The 18,908-nt window shown below is 42.9% G+C and overlaps 1 protein-coding gene across 4 annotated transcripts in view; it reads right to left on the bottom strand.

The window, feature by feature from the left end:
* ANAPC10 (anaphase promoting complex subunit 10) overlaps positions 1-18,908 on the bottom strand; it is a 112,943-nt gene that overhangs the window by 80,050 nt on the left and 13,985 nt on the right. For all 4 annotated transcript variants that reach the window (XM_008267395.4, XM_008267396.4, XM_008267397.4 and 1 more), the window contains one exon: positions 4,005-4,095. In XM_008267395.4, coding sequence (XP_008265617.1) covers positions 4,005-4,095 — 91 coding nt within the window. The remainder of the gene's footprint in view (positions 1-4,004; positions 4,096-18,908) is intronic.

The following is an 18,908-nucleotide window of genomic DNA, read 5'->3' as shown; positions in this document are numbered from 1 at the left end:
ATTCTGTTATGGTTACAGGGTGGAGTTCTCCAGAGGCTGCCTGCCATAGGACATTGTAAAACATTTCATCAAGAGACAGAAATGAGACACCAGCTGTCTTAGGGTCATACATCAAAGAGGTTCACAACAAAATGTAAAGCAAGCACTCCTTTCTCATTTTTTTTTAAAGATTTGTTTATTTATTTGAAAGGCAGAGTTATAGAGAGGGAGACACACACACACACACACACACACACACAGACACAAGGTGTCGGAGGGGTCTTCTATCCACTGTTTCACTCATCAAATGGCTGCAATGGCTGGGCAAGGAAGAAGTCAGGAGCTCAGAACTCCACCTAAGTCACCCAGGTAGGTGTCAGTCATTGAAGTATTTGTGCCATCATCCACTGCTTTCTCAGGCACATTAGCAGGGAGCGAGATCAGAAGTAGAGCAGCAGGGCTGGCACTGTGATGTAGCAGGTAAACCCACTGCTTGCAGTGCTGGTATCCCATATGGGCACCAGTTTGTGTCCCAGCTGCTCCACTTCTGAACCAGCTCTCTGCTATGGCCTAGGAAAGCAGCAGAAGATGGCCCAAGTCTTTGGGCCCTGCACCCACATGGGAGACCTGGAAGAAGTTCCTGGCTCTTGGCTTCGGATCAGCACAGCCCCAGGCATTGCAGCCACTTGGGGAGTGAACCAGCAGCTGGAAGACTTCTCTCTCTCTCTTTCTCTGCCTCTGCCTCTGTTATGCTGCCTTTCAAATAAATAAATTGTTAAAAAAAAAAAAAAAAAAAAAAGGAAAAAGAAGTGGAGCAGCCAGAAGTAAAAACTGGTGCCGAAATTTGCCCATTTGGAATGCTGGTATTGCAGGCAGCAGCTTAACCCACAGTGCCACAATGTCAGCCCTGCTATTTTTAATTTGAGAAGAGACAGTTATTTTTCATAAAACTGTTATTTATGGGGTAGTTACTGTTTATTTTCAGTGAATAAATACTTTAAAATGTCTCATCTATAATTCTAATATGATAAATTATGATAGGAAAAAAATTAAAAGATCTTTGGAGTCCTCAATAAAATTGTCTCTTTTTTGGGGAGAAGTATTTATCTATTTAATAGGTAAAAGTTTTTAAATGTGTTCTATTCAGATTTTTATAAAGATTATTTCTTTGTAAATCTTCTGCATGACTGGCAGAACAGCATATTCCTCTGAAGAAAACAGAAAAATAAAAGTTTTGCAAATACAAGTAAATATTCAATACAGGAATCTTGTGTGAAACTTCAATTGTTAATGTGCTGATTCCTGAATTTACATATATTTCATATTTTAAAATGTTTGTAATGTTTAAAGCTACTTAACAAAATAGAATGAGGAACCTTTAGCAAGTGAAGAATAATTTATTTTATTTTGACATTATCAGAATTACTGCCCACAGAGCTACAAATTAGCTTAGAAGGTCACATAATCTAATTACCATCTGCATCAAGTAGATACCCAATTTTAATTTTTTTCTGACCATTAACTCACTACTGTAATGAAATAGCTGAATTCTCTTTGATCAATTCTCATTTTTAAAAAGTTTCCTTATACACAGTCATAATTGATTTTTGAGTAGCTCTCAACTTTTGGACGAAGTTTTTTCTTAATAAAGTTACACAAAAGGAATCTAATCCCTCCCTGGAGTATAAAATATTCAAATTGTGGAAAGAAAGCTACCATGGCCCCCCAAAGTCTTCAGCAGACTATGTGTTCCACAATTTTGTATTTTATGGCTTGATCTCAAACCCATACCATTCTACCCTCTCTCTTCTGAACACATTCTAACTTTGTTTCCCAGTATTCAGAGAAGCCAATATGGAACCTGACACACCAGAAGGTCTTCATAGGTCCCATGCTTCCATTATCTCATGCCAGGATCCTCTCAGGTCTGTGGCAGCCACATTACACTAGCAACTCAGATTAAACTTTCTGGCGACTTAACCCACTTCCACTCTCCTGGCTTTGTTCTCGCCCAGCTTGAGTGTGTTCTTCCCTGGGAGTGCAGGGGTGCAGATGAATAGATTTCCCATAGCAGGGTATTCAGAAATTTAACAAAAAAGATGAATTATGGCCGGCGCCGTGGCTCACTAGGCTAATCCTCTGCCTTGCAGCGCCGGCACACCGGGCTCTAGTCCCGGTCGGGGTGCTGGATTCTGTCCCGGTTGCCCCTCTTCCAGGCCAGCTCTCTGCTGTGGCCAGGGAGTGCAGTGGAGGATGGCCCAAGTCCTTGGGCCCTGCACCCCATGGGAGACCAGGATAAGTACCTGGCTTCTGCCATTGGATCAGCGCGGTGCGCCGGCCGCAGAGCGCCGGCCGCGGTGGCCATTGGAGGGTGAACCAACGGCAAAAAGGAAGACCTTTCTCTCTGTCTCTCTCTCTCACTGTCCACTCTGCCTGTCAAAAAAAAAAAAAAAAAAAAAAAGATGAATTATCCCAGAGGGGTGAGATACTATATTGATAACTTACTCCGAAATGACTGAGAGGGAAAAAGTTATACTGTATTTGCAACTTTTCTAAAACAATTATTTAAAATATGTTCCTCAAAGCATTGGACTTCTCTGGTAAAGGCACAGGCTGAGTTAAGTGGGGAGGGCCCTGAGTCCTTGACCGTTCTAGTAAGAACAGCTGTACCTTTGTGGAGAAGCTGCCCAGGGTACTGATAACAAACCCAGCCTTCAAAGTCAAACCTGCTGAAATCAAAACTAAGCTCCATAAATGCATGGTGTACGATCTGAGTAAATAAGTTAAACTTTTGAAATTTCAATATGAAAACAATTACAGAACCCACAATCTAGAAAATTGTTACAAGATTTAAAAAATGATATACTCTCTAGAATCTGTGTCTGTCTCTCTGTCTTTCAAATAAAAATGGAAATAAATTTTAAAAAATCTAATAAAGGAAAGTGTAGGCATTTGGTGCAGCCGTTAAGTCACTTCTTAGGATGCCTGTATCCCATACTGGAGTGCCTGGTTTGAGTCCCAGCTCCTCCACTGCCGAGCCAGTTGCACCCTGGAAGGCAGCAGATGATGGCTCCTGCCACCACATGGGAGACACAGATTGAGATTCAGGCTCCTGGTTTTACCCTGCCCTTGGCTGTTGCAGGCATTTGGAAAGTAAACCAGCAAATGAAAGATTTCTTTTGGTGTCTGTCTGTCTCTCTCTGGTATCTTAAGCCTTATAAAAAAAGCGTTCACTCCTCTTAATACTTCCGGTCTAAACATATTTAACATTCTAGGATAGGAGTTGGCATATTATGGCCTAAGGATCAAATCCTGCCCACCATCTAAATTTTTGTAAAATAAATTCTGTCACTTATGCACTGTATACAGCTGCTTTAATGGTATAGCAGCAGAATTGAGTTACTGCAACAGAGACCAGATGGCCCACAAGTTTTGAAATATTTACTATCTGGCCTTTAGGAAAATAAAAGCAAGCAATTAAAAATACAAGGCTGCAGGATGTTAAAACAGATGATATAAATGGCACAAGATAACCAAAGTTAACTGGTTTCCATCTATGTCCATTATTTCAAAGCACTTAATAAATATATGGCTACTTTTCTTTCCCCCAAAAGTAAGCATTTTTAAAACTAAAAATGCCCTGAGGTGTTCTAAGTCAAAATCATTTTTCCAAATACAAATAGGTGAAGTTATACGAATACTCTATAAAGAACTTATTATTGTTCCTCCAGATTTACTTAAGGCAATACATTGAGCCACAGCCAAGCAAACCAATATTTTTTAACTCATAAAAATTATTTTGAAAATTGTATTTGAAAAACATGCACATAAAAGAAACTGCAAGATACTGTAAGAAATTTATAAAGGTTAAGACAGAGTCAAATTAAGATGCTTGCAATAACCTCTATGACTTAACAGTTTATACACAAAAGATATTAATTTTTATTCTTTTTTAAATTTTATGTAAATAAAATAGGTTCCCTTGTTCTTCTATATTCCACACTGAAAAATTTTAAAAGTGTTACCTGAATTGGATGTTCACTAAATGAGGCTGGGAGCCGTCTGATTGCCAGTAAGTTTCAAGATTGTCATCTCTTAACTGATCCACTCCAAATCCTACAACACCAAGAAATGGCAATAAATTCCCATGAAAAACAAAGAGCTCTACATTCAAGCCATACAAGTACTTACATATTTGTCCAGAAATTTCGATAAACAAGACGGTCATAAATGTGATAAATTTAAACTACCTAGAATTCTTCTATCCTTTTAGGCAAATTTCAGCTCTCAAACACCTGCACACACAAAACCTTATGAGGATGAGATTTTGGTGGTTGTTGACATCAAAAAAGAAGAAAAACTCTCCTGTGACATACTCTAAAATTGGTATGTATTCAATTCAGTTTCTTAACCTTCTTACAAGTTGAAGGATGACTGTCAAGTCCTACAAAATCCTCAAAATGAACAGAATCTAGTAAGTTCAGTATGTCATACTAACTGTGACAAGGAAAAAAACTTTGGAAATTTTCAAAAGGCATAGATACTTTGAAACCAAGTGCTTCTGATTAAAATTCTGATTTTTAAAAAGTATTTATTTATTTATTTAGAAAGAGTTATAGAGAGACAAGGAGAAATCTTCCATCTGATTGTTCACTACCCAGATGGCTGCAATCACCAGCACTGGGCCAGGCCAAAGCCAAGAGCCTGAAGCTTCATCCAGGTCTCCCACATGGGCAGCAGAGGCCCAAATACTCGGGCCATCTTCTGCTGCTTTTCCCAGCCCATTAGCAGGGAGCTGGATCAAAAGCAGAGCAACAGCCAGCATTGTGGCGTAGTGGGCTAAGCCTCTACCTGCAGTGCTGGCATGCCATATGGGTGCCAGTTCATATCCCAGCTGCCCTTTTTCCAATCGAGCTCTCCGCTATGGTCTGAGAAAGCAGCACAGATGGCCAAAGTACTTCGGCCCACGTACCCATGTGGGAGACCCGGAAGAAGCTTCTGGCTCCTGGCTTTGGATCAGCCCAGATCCGGCCATTGTGGCCATTTGGGGAATAAAGCAGAGGATGGAATACCTTTCTCTCTGTCTCTCCCTCTCTCTGCCTATAACTCTACCTCTCAAATTAAAAAAAAAAAAAGTAGAGCAGCCAGGACACGAACCAGCACTCATATGGGATTGTGGTAACACAGGCAGCAGCTTTACTTGCCATGCCACAACCACTGGCTCCAAAATTCTGATTAATCAAAATTAAATTTACACCAGAAGTCCATACCTTCCAGCCATTGTAGATAACTGAAGTTGAATTATACTGTTTTTTCCAGGCTAAAATGACAATTCATATTAATTCTAGAAATGAGCCTGATCTAATGGTAAAGGGTAGATTTTTCAAAAGAAGGCAAGAAACCGATTGAATTTACATTTCTGGTGACTAAATGATATATTAATTATGGATCCTATTCAAAAGACACAAAAAGAGAATGATAAGTCTCTATTCCCCATCATCTTGTTGCTCTCTGCAAATGTAAACAAATTTATTGGTTTCACCTGTATCTTTTCAGATACTATATGTACGTATATTTCAGGTCTAATAGGATTTCTTTCCCCAAAACTCATGCAGATGTTTGAACTGTGATGCCTTAATGTTGATGGCTAATAGATTCAGGGTGGAGACTTGATCTAATTACAGTAACCACCAGGCAGGTCTGCCTGGGAAGTACTTAGATTATTAAGTGGGTGTCCTTGATGAGCGGTTCTCCAAAGAGGGTTAGTCATTTTTTTGTTTAAAGATTTATTTATTTATTTGAAAGGCAGAGTTACATAGAGGAGAGGCAGAGAGAGAGAGAGAGGTCTTCCATCCAATGGTTCACTCCCTAAGTAGCCGCAATGGTTGGAGCTGCACCGATTTGAAACCATGAGCTTCTTCCAGGTCTCCTGTGCAGGTGCAGGGGCCAAGGACTTGGGCCATCTTCCACTGCTTTCCCAGGCCATAGCACAAAGCTGGATCGGAAGTGGAGTAGCCAGGACTCGAACCAGAGCCCATATGCAATGCTGGCACTGCAGGTAGTGGCTTTACCCACTATGCCATAGCGCCAGCCCCAGTTAGTCATTCTGAGTTGAAATTCTGCCTAGCTCTCTGCTTCCCAGCTCAGCATGCAATTGCTCCTCCACACCTGCCATGGGCAGCCTCCACAGGTGCCACATGATCCTAAACTGTAACCTCCAAACTGTAAGCTAAAATAAACCTTTTACATCTCAAGCATGTCCTGTCAGGTATTTTGGTTAAAGTATTGCAAAGGTGACTACCATATAATATACAGAAGCAGGCACATAGGAATCCTTTCTCCCCCTTCATTACACAAACAACAGCACACTCTCCATAGTTCTGCACTTCGGTGGTTTCCTTTTTTCACTTCATCCATCTGGAAGGTTATTCCATATCAACAAATTAACAGCACAACAATAAAAATAGCAAATAATGATAACACATTTACTGTATGCCAGGTATATTTCATGCAACTGTTGAAGAACACAGGTTTTTTAAAATTCTTAATGAAATAAACAAGAAGCAAAATCTCAAATTCATACTAAAAATTCCAACTCCACTCAACAGGAATTAAGTCTGTATTTGATTTGTAGAGGGAAGTCCCAGTCTCCTGTTCCTGTCCAGTGCATGCCAAACCCACTCTCACACCTACTCTCCTTCAGGCCCTAGCAGGATACCATCTGCAGGAGGATGCTAGATTAATCATTCTGCCCGTGGAGCTGGAGTAAACTAGCTCAGAGTACTAACCTAAGAGGCTCTACCTGAGTACATACTAGCCTGATTTCCATACCCGTGTCTCACCACCGGCCCTCCGATCCTGATAGGCACAGTAGAACTTGTGGTTTAGGCATAGCCAAGCATCAACAAGTCAGACCTCAGAGTCCTTGGGCATGAGGAGCAGTCCCTACCACAGAACATCCAACTTCCGTCAACACAGGAGACCAGTTACATCCACGTAACACACTTAACTTTACAGCTAATTTCTCCTTCACAGTGTTTAAACATAACCACCTTTATAAGCCCAGCATGAAGGAATTTCAAAGACAATGTATATCAAATTAAAAAATAATTTTATTCAAACACATTCAAATAATTTTTGCTTTTTAATTTACACATATGTAAATATTTCTCCCCAAAAGACTGGCTCTTCGGCCTGGGGCATATAGTTTTGGAAAAAAGGGAGGAATGGGGAAGGGTTGGAGAGAACTCTGAGAATAAAATATCATCTGAAAGTATGGCTCATTAGACTGGACTTCCTAACATAGATTAGGGGTGATCTTCCCTACACGGATCCCAGGCAAGGAAGAAAAGCAACACAGGAAAGTATCTTAGTTAGCTTCCCTGGGGAGGGACTGGCCAAAATCAGTGACTGGGGGTGATACTGGCCTAGTATGAAGCTTGTAAAAGTGGAATATAGAGCCCCACAGCTGGGGTAAAGCAGGTAACTAAGGCATGTGGAGCACCAAAGAGGAAAGGCTGTGCTGTTAGCCCGACAGCTCAGGGTGTTGGTCACTACGTTGAACCCAAATCCAAAAGGACTCGGGTTGCCCAGGACCTTGCACACATCGCTGACACCAAAGCCAAAAGCGCTCATTGCTGTCAGGGGGCTGGTCACACCGTTGACCCCACAGCCAAAAACAGTCATGTTGCTCGGGTCGCTGAAATCAAAGCCAAAAACAGCCTTGGTTGCCAAGGGGCTGGTCACATCGCTGACACCAAATCCAAAAGTGGGTTTTCTTTTCTGGGCACTGGTCATATTGCTGACACCAAAGCCAAAAAGAGTCTTTGCTTGTACTCGTAGTTGTGGCAGAGGCAGCTGCACGGGAGGCAAGAGCCTGGCTAGACAACGCTGGAGCAGTTGAGGCTGGAGCCTGGCTAGCGGAGGATGCAGCAGTTGAGGCAGGAGCCTGGATCATGGAGACGGGAGCAGTTGAGGCTGGTGTGTTTGTTGATGCAGTGGTCCACTTGACGTGTTTGGCCAAGCGCACAGATGCCGCCTTTAAACTTGTCATCATGGTGGCAGAGCTGGAAGAAGTTGGAGCTGTGAGTATGGGGCCAGATGGCAAAGGGCCTGCACTCTCACTTCCAGATGTGGTGGTACACATGGTCTTGAGCACGGGTGCTGTCAAGTTCTCAGGAGCAGCACCACCAGGGCAGACAGCGTCATGAGGTGGGGTGCGTGGCTTGTCCAGCAGCATCCGTGGTGAGGAGGTAGGGAGCGGGCCCTGTGGCGTGGCGACTTTGGCAGATGTCTCAGCCCGGAGGGCTGGCGGGGACTTGGTGTCACTGACCAGTATCACAGCAGGAGCAGCGATCAGTCCCACACAAGGGGCTGCGGGCTTGAGGCCTAAAGAGTTGGCGGGAAGATGCTGTGGCCGTGAAGAGTCAACAGGGCCCATTAGGCGGGCTGTCTTCGCAGGCGAAGGGGCCACCGTCACTGCTACTCCAGCATATTCTGGGAAGGCTGGAAACCGCAGAGCAGTCTGCCTCTTTATCGGGCCCCAGAAGGCAGCTGATGAGGGCGCAGTGCTGGCTGCAGGCAGCGGGAGCGCGCTGGGAGGCTGAGTGCGGGGTGGGCTCCCGGGGGCAGCCTCTTGGGCAGCATCCATCCTGTGCTCCAAGAACTGGTTAAGCCACCGAGATGAACCTCTCGTTGCCATGTCACCATCTTCCAGAGTGACAGGATAGCCCAGCCGGGGCGCGGGAGGCAGAGTCCCCAGGTCCCCTCCCCCAGAAAGCTGCTCAGCAAACTTCCTTTTATGTGGCCAGGAGCCGCCAGGTGTAGGCGGGGAATCCCGCAAGCCTGGTTTCTCCGCAGCTGCACCTACCGCTCTTCGTCTCTGGGACTCCCTGTCCGTCACCAAGGGAGGTGAGGTACTGGAGCGAGGCCCCAGCGCCTCCTCCCCAGTCACCTTTGCTGGCCTCTCTGGTATTTTGGAGCAGGAGGCGGCCGGCCCGCAGAAGGCACTCGACGTGGGCCGGCCCCGCTTCCTCGGCCGCAACAGGCCGCCAGTGGAGCTGTAGGAGCTGCTAATGGCGTTGCGGACGGGCACAGGGATGCCAGCCGTGGTGGAGCGCTCCGGAGAGCTCTCAGAAGAGTGGGGGGTCTCTTATTCAAGTGGGCATCTGAGTCTTGGGAACCGGTCAGCGGGGCCCAGACGGCTGACTGCCCCTGCCCAGGGCCAGCAGGGCACCCTCCCTTAGTCTCCCGGCCAGCCAGGAGGATTTGGTCTTCCCCCATGGGGCTCCTCCTCCTCTTCCTCTCTGGGAGGGCGGTGGCACCACTCTGCGGGGCACATGGGTCCAGAGCATTAGCAGACTGCGAGGGCTGGGTGGAGCTGAAGATCTGCCCAGGTCCTGGGCGGCGAGTCAGCCTGCGGTCAAGAGGGGGGACCCTCACCGTCCCCGACCTACACACCGTCTTGGAATTACGAACAGACAGCACAGGCTTCTTGGGGCTGCCATTCCAGCACACGGTCGGTAGGCAACCCACACGGGAATACCGGGGCTGCTGGATCGGGTAGCGTCTGCGAGGCGCTATTCCAAACCGACTGAACGAAGTCTGACCATGCCGCTGGGCAGGCCTCCCGGAGGGCTGGCAGCCAGGAGAAGGGTCAACGCAGGGAACCTGGTGGCCAGGGGGCGTCGGCAATGGGGCGCGGCCGGGTGGGTGGCGGTCAAGCGTCTCCCGCTGGTCCTTGCCCTCCTGCGAGGGGACAGGCTGGGGTGGACCGGAAAGGCCCAGGTTATTGCCCATGGGGCCTGACGGGGTGAGTTCAAGATCCTTCTACAAGGGTCGAGAGTCGAGGGCAGCCGCGCAGGGAGATTTCCCTTTGCTGCCAACTCGCTGGGAGTCAAGGCGACTAAGGTTTGCTGAGGCCCCACATTCCAAATGAACAAAGAGGCACGCTGCGTTCCACCCACTTCCTCTTCCCCTATGCCCCGCCCAGGAGAGCTGGGGAGGGCATCTTTTATGCATTTTGCTGAGTACTTTAAATTGTCTAATAACGATTAACTTGTATAGTATCTCAGTTAACTTTATACTTTTAAATGAAGCTTATTAAAATATATATTATTATAAGGCTATATAATGTACGCTGACAATAACCCTAACTATTTAAACCACTCCTCTGTAGGACATTTAGATTGCTGTCAGTGTTTTGTTACTACAAATGCTATGTTCTCAATAGATGAAAAACATGACTTCCTACAGAAGAATTTCTACTGGGTGAGCCACAGGATCCGGAAACACTAAGACCAGAACCTTCAGATAGATTCTTCAACACCAGGGAAAAAGAAAGTCATTGTGCTAGTTCAACATGCCAGAGATGATGCTCTGAATTAGGAAAGTGATAGGAAAATGTGCAAAAATATGTTTGGAGGGCAGGCATTTGACCTAGCCGTTAAACAGCTGGTTAAGGATACCCAAGTATCCCATCAGAGTGCCTGGGTTCAAGTCCCACCTCCAGCTCTCACCTCTAGCTTCATCCTAATGCAGATCCTAGAAGGCAACAGGTAATGGCTCAGGTAGTTGGGTCCTTGCCACTCAGGTGGGAGGCATGGATTGAGTTCCAGGCTCCCAGCTTTAGTCCAACTGGAGTTCACTGTAGTGTAGCATATGTATAATTAGATTCTCAAATTCCCAGAGGGACAACAGAGAAGGAAACAGACAAAAAAAATACTTGAAGAAACCATACCAGGCATTTTCATAAACTAATGTAAGGCATCAAAACAGAGTCAAGAATTTTAGTGAACTCCAGAAGTAAACATGCATACATACATGTGCACACCACAAGCACAGGCACACAAACACATATCTTACGCACACTGCTGAAAGCCAGAGAAAATCTGGAAGGCAGCCAGAATAAAAGAAAACACATTAATTATAGTAAACTTCTCATTAGAAACTATAATCCAGAAGATACTTGAAGGACATCCTTAAAATATTAAAAAGAAAAAACCTACCAACTCAGAGCTCCATGTAAGGAAAATACAGTACAATAATGAAAGCAAAGTGAAGATGTTTTTCAACCAAACATTGCTAGCAGATTTGTGATATGTTTAAGTTCTTCAGACACAAGGGCTAAGATACTAGACAGAAATCTGGATTTACTCAGAGAGATGAAAAGTTTCATAAATAAAAAATTAAGGTAAACATAAAAGGTATTTTTTATTTATTTTTAATTGCTCTAAAATGTAATTGACTTTTTAAAAGCAAAACAGGCAATAATATATTTTGGTTTCAAAACATGTGAAAGTAAAACACACAACAAAGGCATAAAGGATGGGATTAGAAGTACGCTCTTAAAAGATTTGCAGACTATACCTACAATGGCATACTGTTACTTGAGGGTAGACTGTGATCATTTAAATACATACTGTAATCCTTAGAGAATCTCTAAAAATTTTCAGAAAGTATCTATATATAACATATATATATGCATATAAAGCAACTATGGAAATAAAAGAGAGCCAAAAAATGAAGAAATAAAAACAAATACAAAAAAAAAAAAACAAATTCCAAGATAGTTGACTTAAAGAAAATTACATCAATAGATACATTGAGTGTAAATGATAACTGCTCCCAATAAAAGACAGAAGGTAATGGGGCCAGCGCTGTGCCATAATGGGCTAAACCTCCGCCTGTAGTGCCAGCATCCCATACAGGAGCTGGTTTGAGCTCTGGCTGCTCCTCTTCCAATCCAGCTCTCTGCTGTGGCCTGGGAAAGCCCCTGCACCCAAGTGGGAGACTGGGAGACCCAGAAGTTCCTGGCTCCTGGCTTCACACTGGCCCAGCTCCAGCCATTGCGGCCATTTGGGGAGTGAACCAGCAAATGGGAGATTTTCTCTCTGTCTCTCTCTCTGTAATCCTACCTCTTGAATAAATAAATAAATAAATCCTAAAAAAAGAGAGAGAGATACATTGTTTGTAAGTAACTCACTTTTTTTTATTTACACAAAATTGGTTTTGTTTAAAATGTTTTATTTATTTGAGAGACAGAAGAGCAACACAGGTAAGACGGAGAGACAGGGAAAGAGAGTTCCCATCCACTGGTTCACTCTCAAATTCCCACAACAGCTAGAAACTGAGGTATATGAAAGCAGGAGCTGAGAACTCAATCCAGGTCTCCAACATGGGTGACAGGAACCCTACCTCTTGAGCCATCACCGCTTGGCTCCCCCAGCGTCCGATTAGCAGAAAGCAGGAAGCTGCAATCGGCAGCTGGAGCCAGGTATCGAATCCAGGTACTCTGATGTGGGATGCAGGCATCCTAACCGCTTCTTAACTGTTGGGCCAAAAACCTGCCCTGGGTAACCCACTGTAAATATAAAGACATGAGTAGTGTAAAAGTAAAAAGAAGAACTTCTGGCTTCTGGTCTGACATGCAAAGAGCTTGAAAGTGTCACTCCCATCCTCACAACAAGAAAAAAATGCTGAAAAACTGAAAATCAACAATTCTTCTTAGGTCCAACAGAGAAAACTAAAAGAAAACTAAAGAGATAAGCAAACACAGAGAACCACAGCTTACCAAGGGCAGAAATCACGGCTGGAGTCAGCAACTGTTAGGAAAACTTAGAGAGTAATTAACTAATGGCAGAGATTGTGTGTGGACTGGTTTGAAAGATCAAAAATGTACAGGATACTGCCTACATGTTCTCAGAGGGGCCACTGCCCCCTGGAAAAGGGAATGGCGGGAGTCCTGTCTCTCTTGTCATGCAGGCTGGGTGAGAGCACACCCTCCCAACTGAATGCTGCAGCAGTAGGCAGAAGGGCAATCATTTCCAGGGGTGCTTAATAAAAGAATGCTGGTTTCGGGAACCTGTGACAGTAATCAAGATGACTGATTGGCAGCCCTTAAGGCATTCGGATCTGGCTGAAGAGCCCATGAGAGTATATCAGGCATGGAAAGCCAAGACACTCTAGCAAAAAAAAAAAAAAAAAAAAAAAAAAAAGAGAGAGAGAGAGAGAGACCTAAATGAAAGATCTCTGCAAGTGAGATCCCAGTGGAAAGACGGGCCATCAAAGAAGGAGGTACCTTTCTCTGAAGGGAGAAGTGAACTTCCACTTTGACTATGACCTTGTCTAAATAAGATCGGAGTTGGCAAACTCAAAAGGCTTCCATAGCCTTGGCAGCTCATGACAAGAGCCTAGGGTTATTACTGACAACAATAACAAGAGTGTCAATTTGTTAAGTCAACAACAGGAATCACTGCACCTACTCCCCATGTAGGATCTCTGTCCTTAATGTGTTGTACAATGTGAATTAATGCTATAACTAGTATTCAAACAGTACTTTATGTTTCTGTGCGGGTGCAATCTGTTGAAATCTTTACTTAGTATATACTAAATTGATCATCTGTATATAAGGATAATTGAAAATGAATCTTGATGTGAATGGAATGGGAGAGGGAGCGGGAGATGGGAGGGTTGTGTATGGGAGGGAAGTTATGGGGGGGGAAGCCACTGTAATCCAAAAGCTGTACCTTGGAAATTTATATTTATTAAATAAAAGTTAAATAAAATGATTGATTGGGATCATGATACCATCCTGGAGCCCTTATTATCTGGCATCTCCTTTCTATTGATGTATGCTTGAAAAGTTTTATCTAGCCCATGTGCTTTGGGTGCCGTGCACCTATTGTATTCCCCTCAATAATAAGTGCTGGTCGAGAGCTATCCAGCAGAGCTCTAATGATGGAGGCTACTATGTCTCATCTTTTCATTTGAAAACCCAACACAAAAACTACTAGACACCCAGCCCTTTCAAGAGTTCTACACTTCCCATGTGTTTTACCTCTAGGAACTCTATCAGGTATTCAAGGTAAAGATCAGATAAAACTCCCCGACGCTTTCTGTATGCAGTCAAAGGGGAAAAATAACCACTCTGAATACACCCAGAGCATTCTGCTCTTACAAGAGGCAAACGTCAAGGAAACGTATTTTAGCAGAATCTGAAAAACATGGATGGGTTTTATCAGAGGTTAACTGATGTTAAAGAAAGGAAAAATAACCAACTTCTGCCTCCTCTAGCCTTCTTATCTCGCCTAAGGGGGGAAAAAAAGCTGAAACACGCTTCCATTTTTGTACACCAGAAAAGGCAAATTAAATAAGAAAAGTTATAAAAATCACAGTAGAATCAATTAACTTGAAACTGGAAATTGACAAGAAAAATCCACAGAACCAAAAGGAGTTTCTTTGAAAAAAAAAAAAAAATTGATAAACCTCTAACTGGACTAAGCAAGAAAGGAGTAGTATAAAGGATTCTAATTCCATGCCCATGAATTTGCAACTGGAATAAAATTGACCAATTCTTTAAAAACACACATTCAACCAAAACTCACAAAGAGAAATGAAGACTACAAACAGGCCTATTAAAAAAACTGAAAAAACAGGGGCCAGCATTGTAGCATAAGGGATAACACTGCAACCTGCTTTGCCAGCATAACAAATGGGCACCAGTTTGTTTCCCGGCTGCTCCTCTTCAGATCCAGCTCCCTGCTAATGGCCTGGAAAAAGCAACAGAAGATGGCACAAGTGTTTGGGCAACTGCCACCCATATGGGAGACCCAGATGAAGCTTCTGGATCCTGGCTTTGGCTTGGCCCAGCCCTAGCCATTGCAAACATCTGAGGAGTAACTCAGGGCACGGAAGACCTATCTCTTTATTCTTCCTCTCCCTCAATAACTCTGACTTTCAAATAAATACATAAATCTTGGAAGGAAGGAAGGAAGGAAGGAAGGAAGGAAGGAAGGAAGGAAGGAAGGAGGGAGGGAGGGAGGGAGGGAGGGAGGGAGGGAGGGAGGGAGGGAGGGAGGGAGGGAAGGAAGGAAGGAAGGAAGGAAGGAAGGAAGGAAGGAAGGAAGGAAGGAACTGAAAAAAGTTAACAACCCAAGGCCGGTGCCACGGTTCACTAGGCTAATCCTCCGCCTGCAGCGCTGGCACACTGGGTTCTAGTCCCAGTTGGGGCGCCGGATTCTGTCCCGGTTGCTCCTCTTCCAGTCCAGCTCTCTGCTGTGGCCCGGGAAGGCAGTGGAGGATGGCCCAAGTGCTTGGGCCCTGCACCCCATGGGAGACCAGGAGGAAGCACCTGGTTCCTGGCTTTGGATCGGGGCAGCGTGCCAGCCGTAGTGGCCACTTGGGGGGTGAACCAACGGAAGGAAGACCTTTCTCTCTGTCTCTTTCCATCTGTCTAAATCTGCCTGTCACAAAAAAAAATAATAATAATAATAACCCATCAAAACAGAAATCACCAGACCCACAAGGTTTAACTGGTGAATTCTATCAAGAATAGCGGTACGAGCAATAAATAATAACAATTTGCTACAATATCTTCCATAAACAGAAGCAGAGAGAAAACTTCCTAAGTCATTCTATGAGACAAGCATTACACTAATACCAAAACTGGACTAAGACACTACAAAAAAGGAAAATTATAGAACAATATCTCTCGTGAACATGGCTGTAAAATTTTCCAGCAAACTTTAACAAATCAGATATATGAACAAAAAGAATTATATACATGATCAGGTGGGATTTATTCCAGGTGTGCAAGGCTAGTTCAATATTCTAAAATCAACATAACTTCTGACATCAACAGCTTAAAGAAGAAAAATCATATGATCTTATCAGTAGATTCAGAAAAAGTATCTGACAAAACTTACAGCAAAAGGAGAGCAATGTCCTCAACTTGACAAAGAATATCTACCTTAGAAATAACAGCTAACAACATATTTAATGGTTAAGAAACTAGATACTTTCTCCCTAAGATCTGAAAAAAAAAAAAAATTATGCCCTTTACCACTGCCATTCAGTATCATACCAGAAATCTTAGCTAATGCAGTAAGATGAGGAAAGAAAACAAAAGATATAAACCGAAATGGAAGAATAAAAGCAATATAACCCAGCAATTCCACTTGTAAATATTCAACCCCCAAAAATGAAAACATAAGCATACACAAAACATTATATGAATGTTGCTTTATTCATAATCACCAAAGGTTGGGAGCAACTTCATCTTAGTTAGCCATTTCTGCATAACAGAATACTCCAAAATTTAGCAGTTTCAAATATCAAATATGCATTATTTCTCCATTTCTACAGGACAGGAATTCAGGTGTAAGTTAGTTGGGCAGTTTGACTTGGGATCTCTCATGACTTTGTGGTCATATCATAAAAAGTAGTTACCTGAAGTCTTGGCTGGGCAGAGGGGAACTGTTTAAAATGCTCGCATGCTGACTGGTTAAATTAACTGTGGTACAGCCATAAAGTGAAACAGTAATCAGCAACAAATCACCAATATATGAAACAACAAAACTTACAAATGCATTAGGCTAAGTCAAAGAAGCCAGAAACAAAAGGCTACACATTGCACTTAGGTTGGCATTCTGAAAAAAGGCAAAACCAAAGGGCCACAAAACAATCAAAGGCTGAGCTTGGGCAAGAGCAGATGAACTACAAAAGGGCATAAAGGGGGCTAGAGCTGAGGTGCAGTGGATTAAGCATCCCATATGGGCACCAGTTCAAGTTCAGCTGCTCTGCTTCTGATCCAGCTCCCTGCTAATGAGCCTGGGTAGAAGATGACCCAAGTCTTTGGGCCCCTGCACCCACACAGGAAACCCAGAAGAAACTCTTGGCTTGGCCCTGGCCCAGCCCTGGCCGTTGCAGCAATTTGGATAGTAAACCAGTGGATGGAAGATTTTCTTTCTCTCTCACTCTCTAACTCTGCATTTCAATAAATAAATTTCAATAAATAAATTATTATTTCAATAAATAAATTATTTCAATAAATAAATCTTTAAAGGGGGGCATAAAGGAACTATTTAAGGAATACAAACTTCAAGCATTTCATAAGTACAACTTTAGGAATATAGTGATTCTTCTCACCATACACATCTTCCCATGCACTCTCCCACCCCAACTCCTCCTCCCTCTCCCATTCACTTCTTTTTTGGAAACTTAATTAACTTTGAAGAAGCACTCAATAATGATATACCTTTTGGGAGCACTTAGACACAGTTACAATACAACTCCTTGAGGACAGAGGTCCTTCATGGGAAGTTAGTGTACAGTGACCCACCCCCACTCCTACTACACCTCCTCCTCCCTCTCCTATTCCCAGTCCCATTCTCCATTAAGAGGAAATTTTTTTTCCTTGACAGTCAAGACAAGGGCTGTTCAAGTCATTGCTTCTCAAAGTGTCAATTTCACTTCTACAGATTGCCTTTTAGCTACACTATTAGTTATCATAGATCCGGGAGAACATATGGAATTTGTCCCTATGGGACTGGTTTATTTCATTAAGTATCATGTTTTCCAGATTCATCCATTTTGTTGCAAATGACTAGATTTCACTTTTTTCACCACTGTGTAGTATCCCATAGTGTACATATCCCATAATTTTTTTATCCAGTCTTCAGTTGCTGGGCATATAGGTTAATTTCATGTCTTAGCTATTGTGAATTGAGCTGCAATAAACATGGGGGTGCAGATAACTCTTTTATTTGCTGATTTCATTTCCCTTGGGTAAATTCCCAGGAGTCGGATGGCTGGGTCATATGGTAGGTCTATATTCAGATTTCTGAGGTATCTGTATATTGCTTCCATACTGGCTTTACCAGTTTACATTCGCAACCAACAATAGATTAAGGTACCTTTCTCTCCACATCCTCAACAGCATTTGTTGTTTGTTGATTTCAGTATGAAAGCCATTCTAACTGGGATGAGGTGAAAACTCATTGTGGTTTGCATTTTCATTTCCCTGATGGCTAGTGATCTTGAGCATTTTTTCATGTGTCTGTTGGCCATTTGGACTTCCTCTCTTAAAAATTGTCTGTTGAAGTCCTTGGCCCATTTCTTAACCAGGCTATTTGTTGTTGTGGAGTTTCTTGATCTCTTTATATATTTTGGTTATTAAACCTTTATAGGTTGCAGTGTTTGCAAATAAATTCCTCCTATTCTGTCAGATGCGTCTTCATTTTCCTGAGTGTTTCTTGTGCAATACACAAGCTTATCAATCTGTTGTAATCCCATTTGTTTATTTTGGCTTTGATTGCCTGTACCTCCGGGGTCTTTTCCAAGAAATTTTTGCCTGTGCCAATGTCCTGCAGGGTTTCCCCAATGTTCTCTAGCAATTTGATGGTACAAGGTCATACACTTAGGTCTTGAATGGATTTTCATATAATGTAAGGTGGGGATCCTGCTTCATACTCCTGGATATGGAAATCCAGTTTTCCCAGCACCATTTGTTAAAGAGCCTGTCCTTACTCCAGGGATTGGTTTTAGCTTTTTGGTCAAATATAAGTTGGTTGTAGATGCTTGGATTGATTTCTGGCATTTCTATTCTATTCCATTGCTCTATCCATCTGTTTTTGTACCAGTACCAGGCTATTTGATTATAACTGCTTTATAGTATGTCTTGAAATCTGGTATGTTGTTGCCTCCAGCTTTATTCTTTTATAAGATTGCTTTAGCTATTTGAAGTCACCTGTGCTTGCATATGAATTTCAGCATCTTTTTTTCTATATCTGAGAAGAATGTCATTGGTATTTTGATTGGTATCACAGTGAATCTGTAAATAGCTATTGGAAGAATGGACATTTTGATGATATTGATTCTTCCAATCCATGAACATGGAAGACTTTTCCATTTTGTTGTATCTTCTTCTATTTTATTCTTTAAGATTTTATAATTCTCATTATAGAGATCCTTGACACCTTGGTTAAATTTATTCCAAGGCATTTGAATTTCTTTTTTTGTAACTATTGTGAACGGGATCAATCTCAGAAGTTCATTCTCAGGCTTGGCATTGTCTGTGTATACACAGACTGTTGATTTTTGTGTATTGATTTATATCCTGCTACTTTACCAAACTCTTCTATGAGTTCCAA

This window comes from Oryctolagus cuniculus, chromosome 8 (assembly GCF_964237555.1).
Source record: "Oryctolagus cuniculus chromosome 8, mOryCun1.1, whole genome shotgun sequence".
NCBI lineage: Eukaryota > Metazoa > Chordata > Mammalia > Lagomorpha > Leporidae > Oryctolagus > Oryctolagus cuniculus.
The sequence above is the reverse complement of the archived record's forward strand: the minus strand, read 5'-3'. Positions and strand labels throughout refer to the sequence as shown.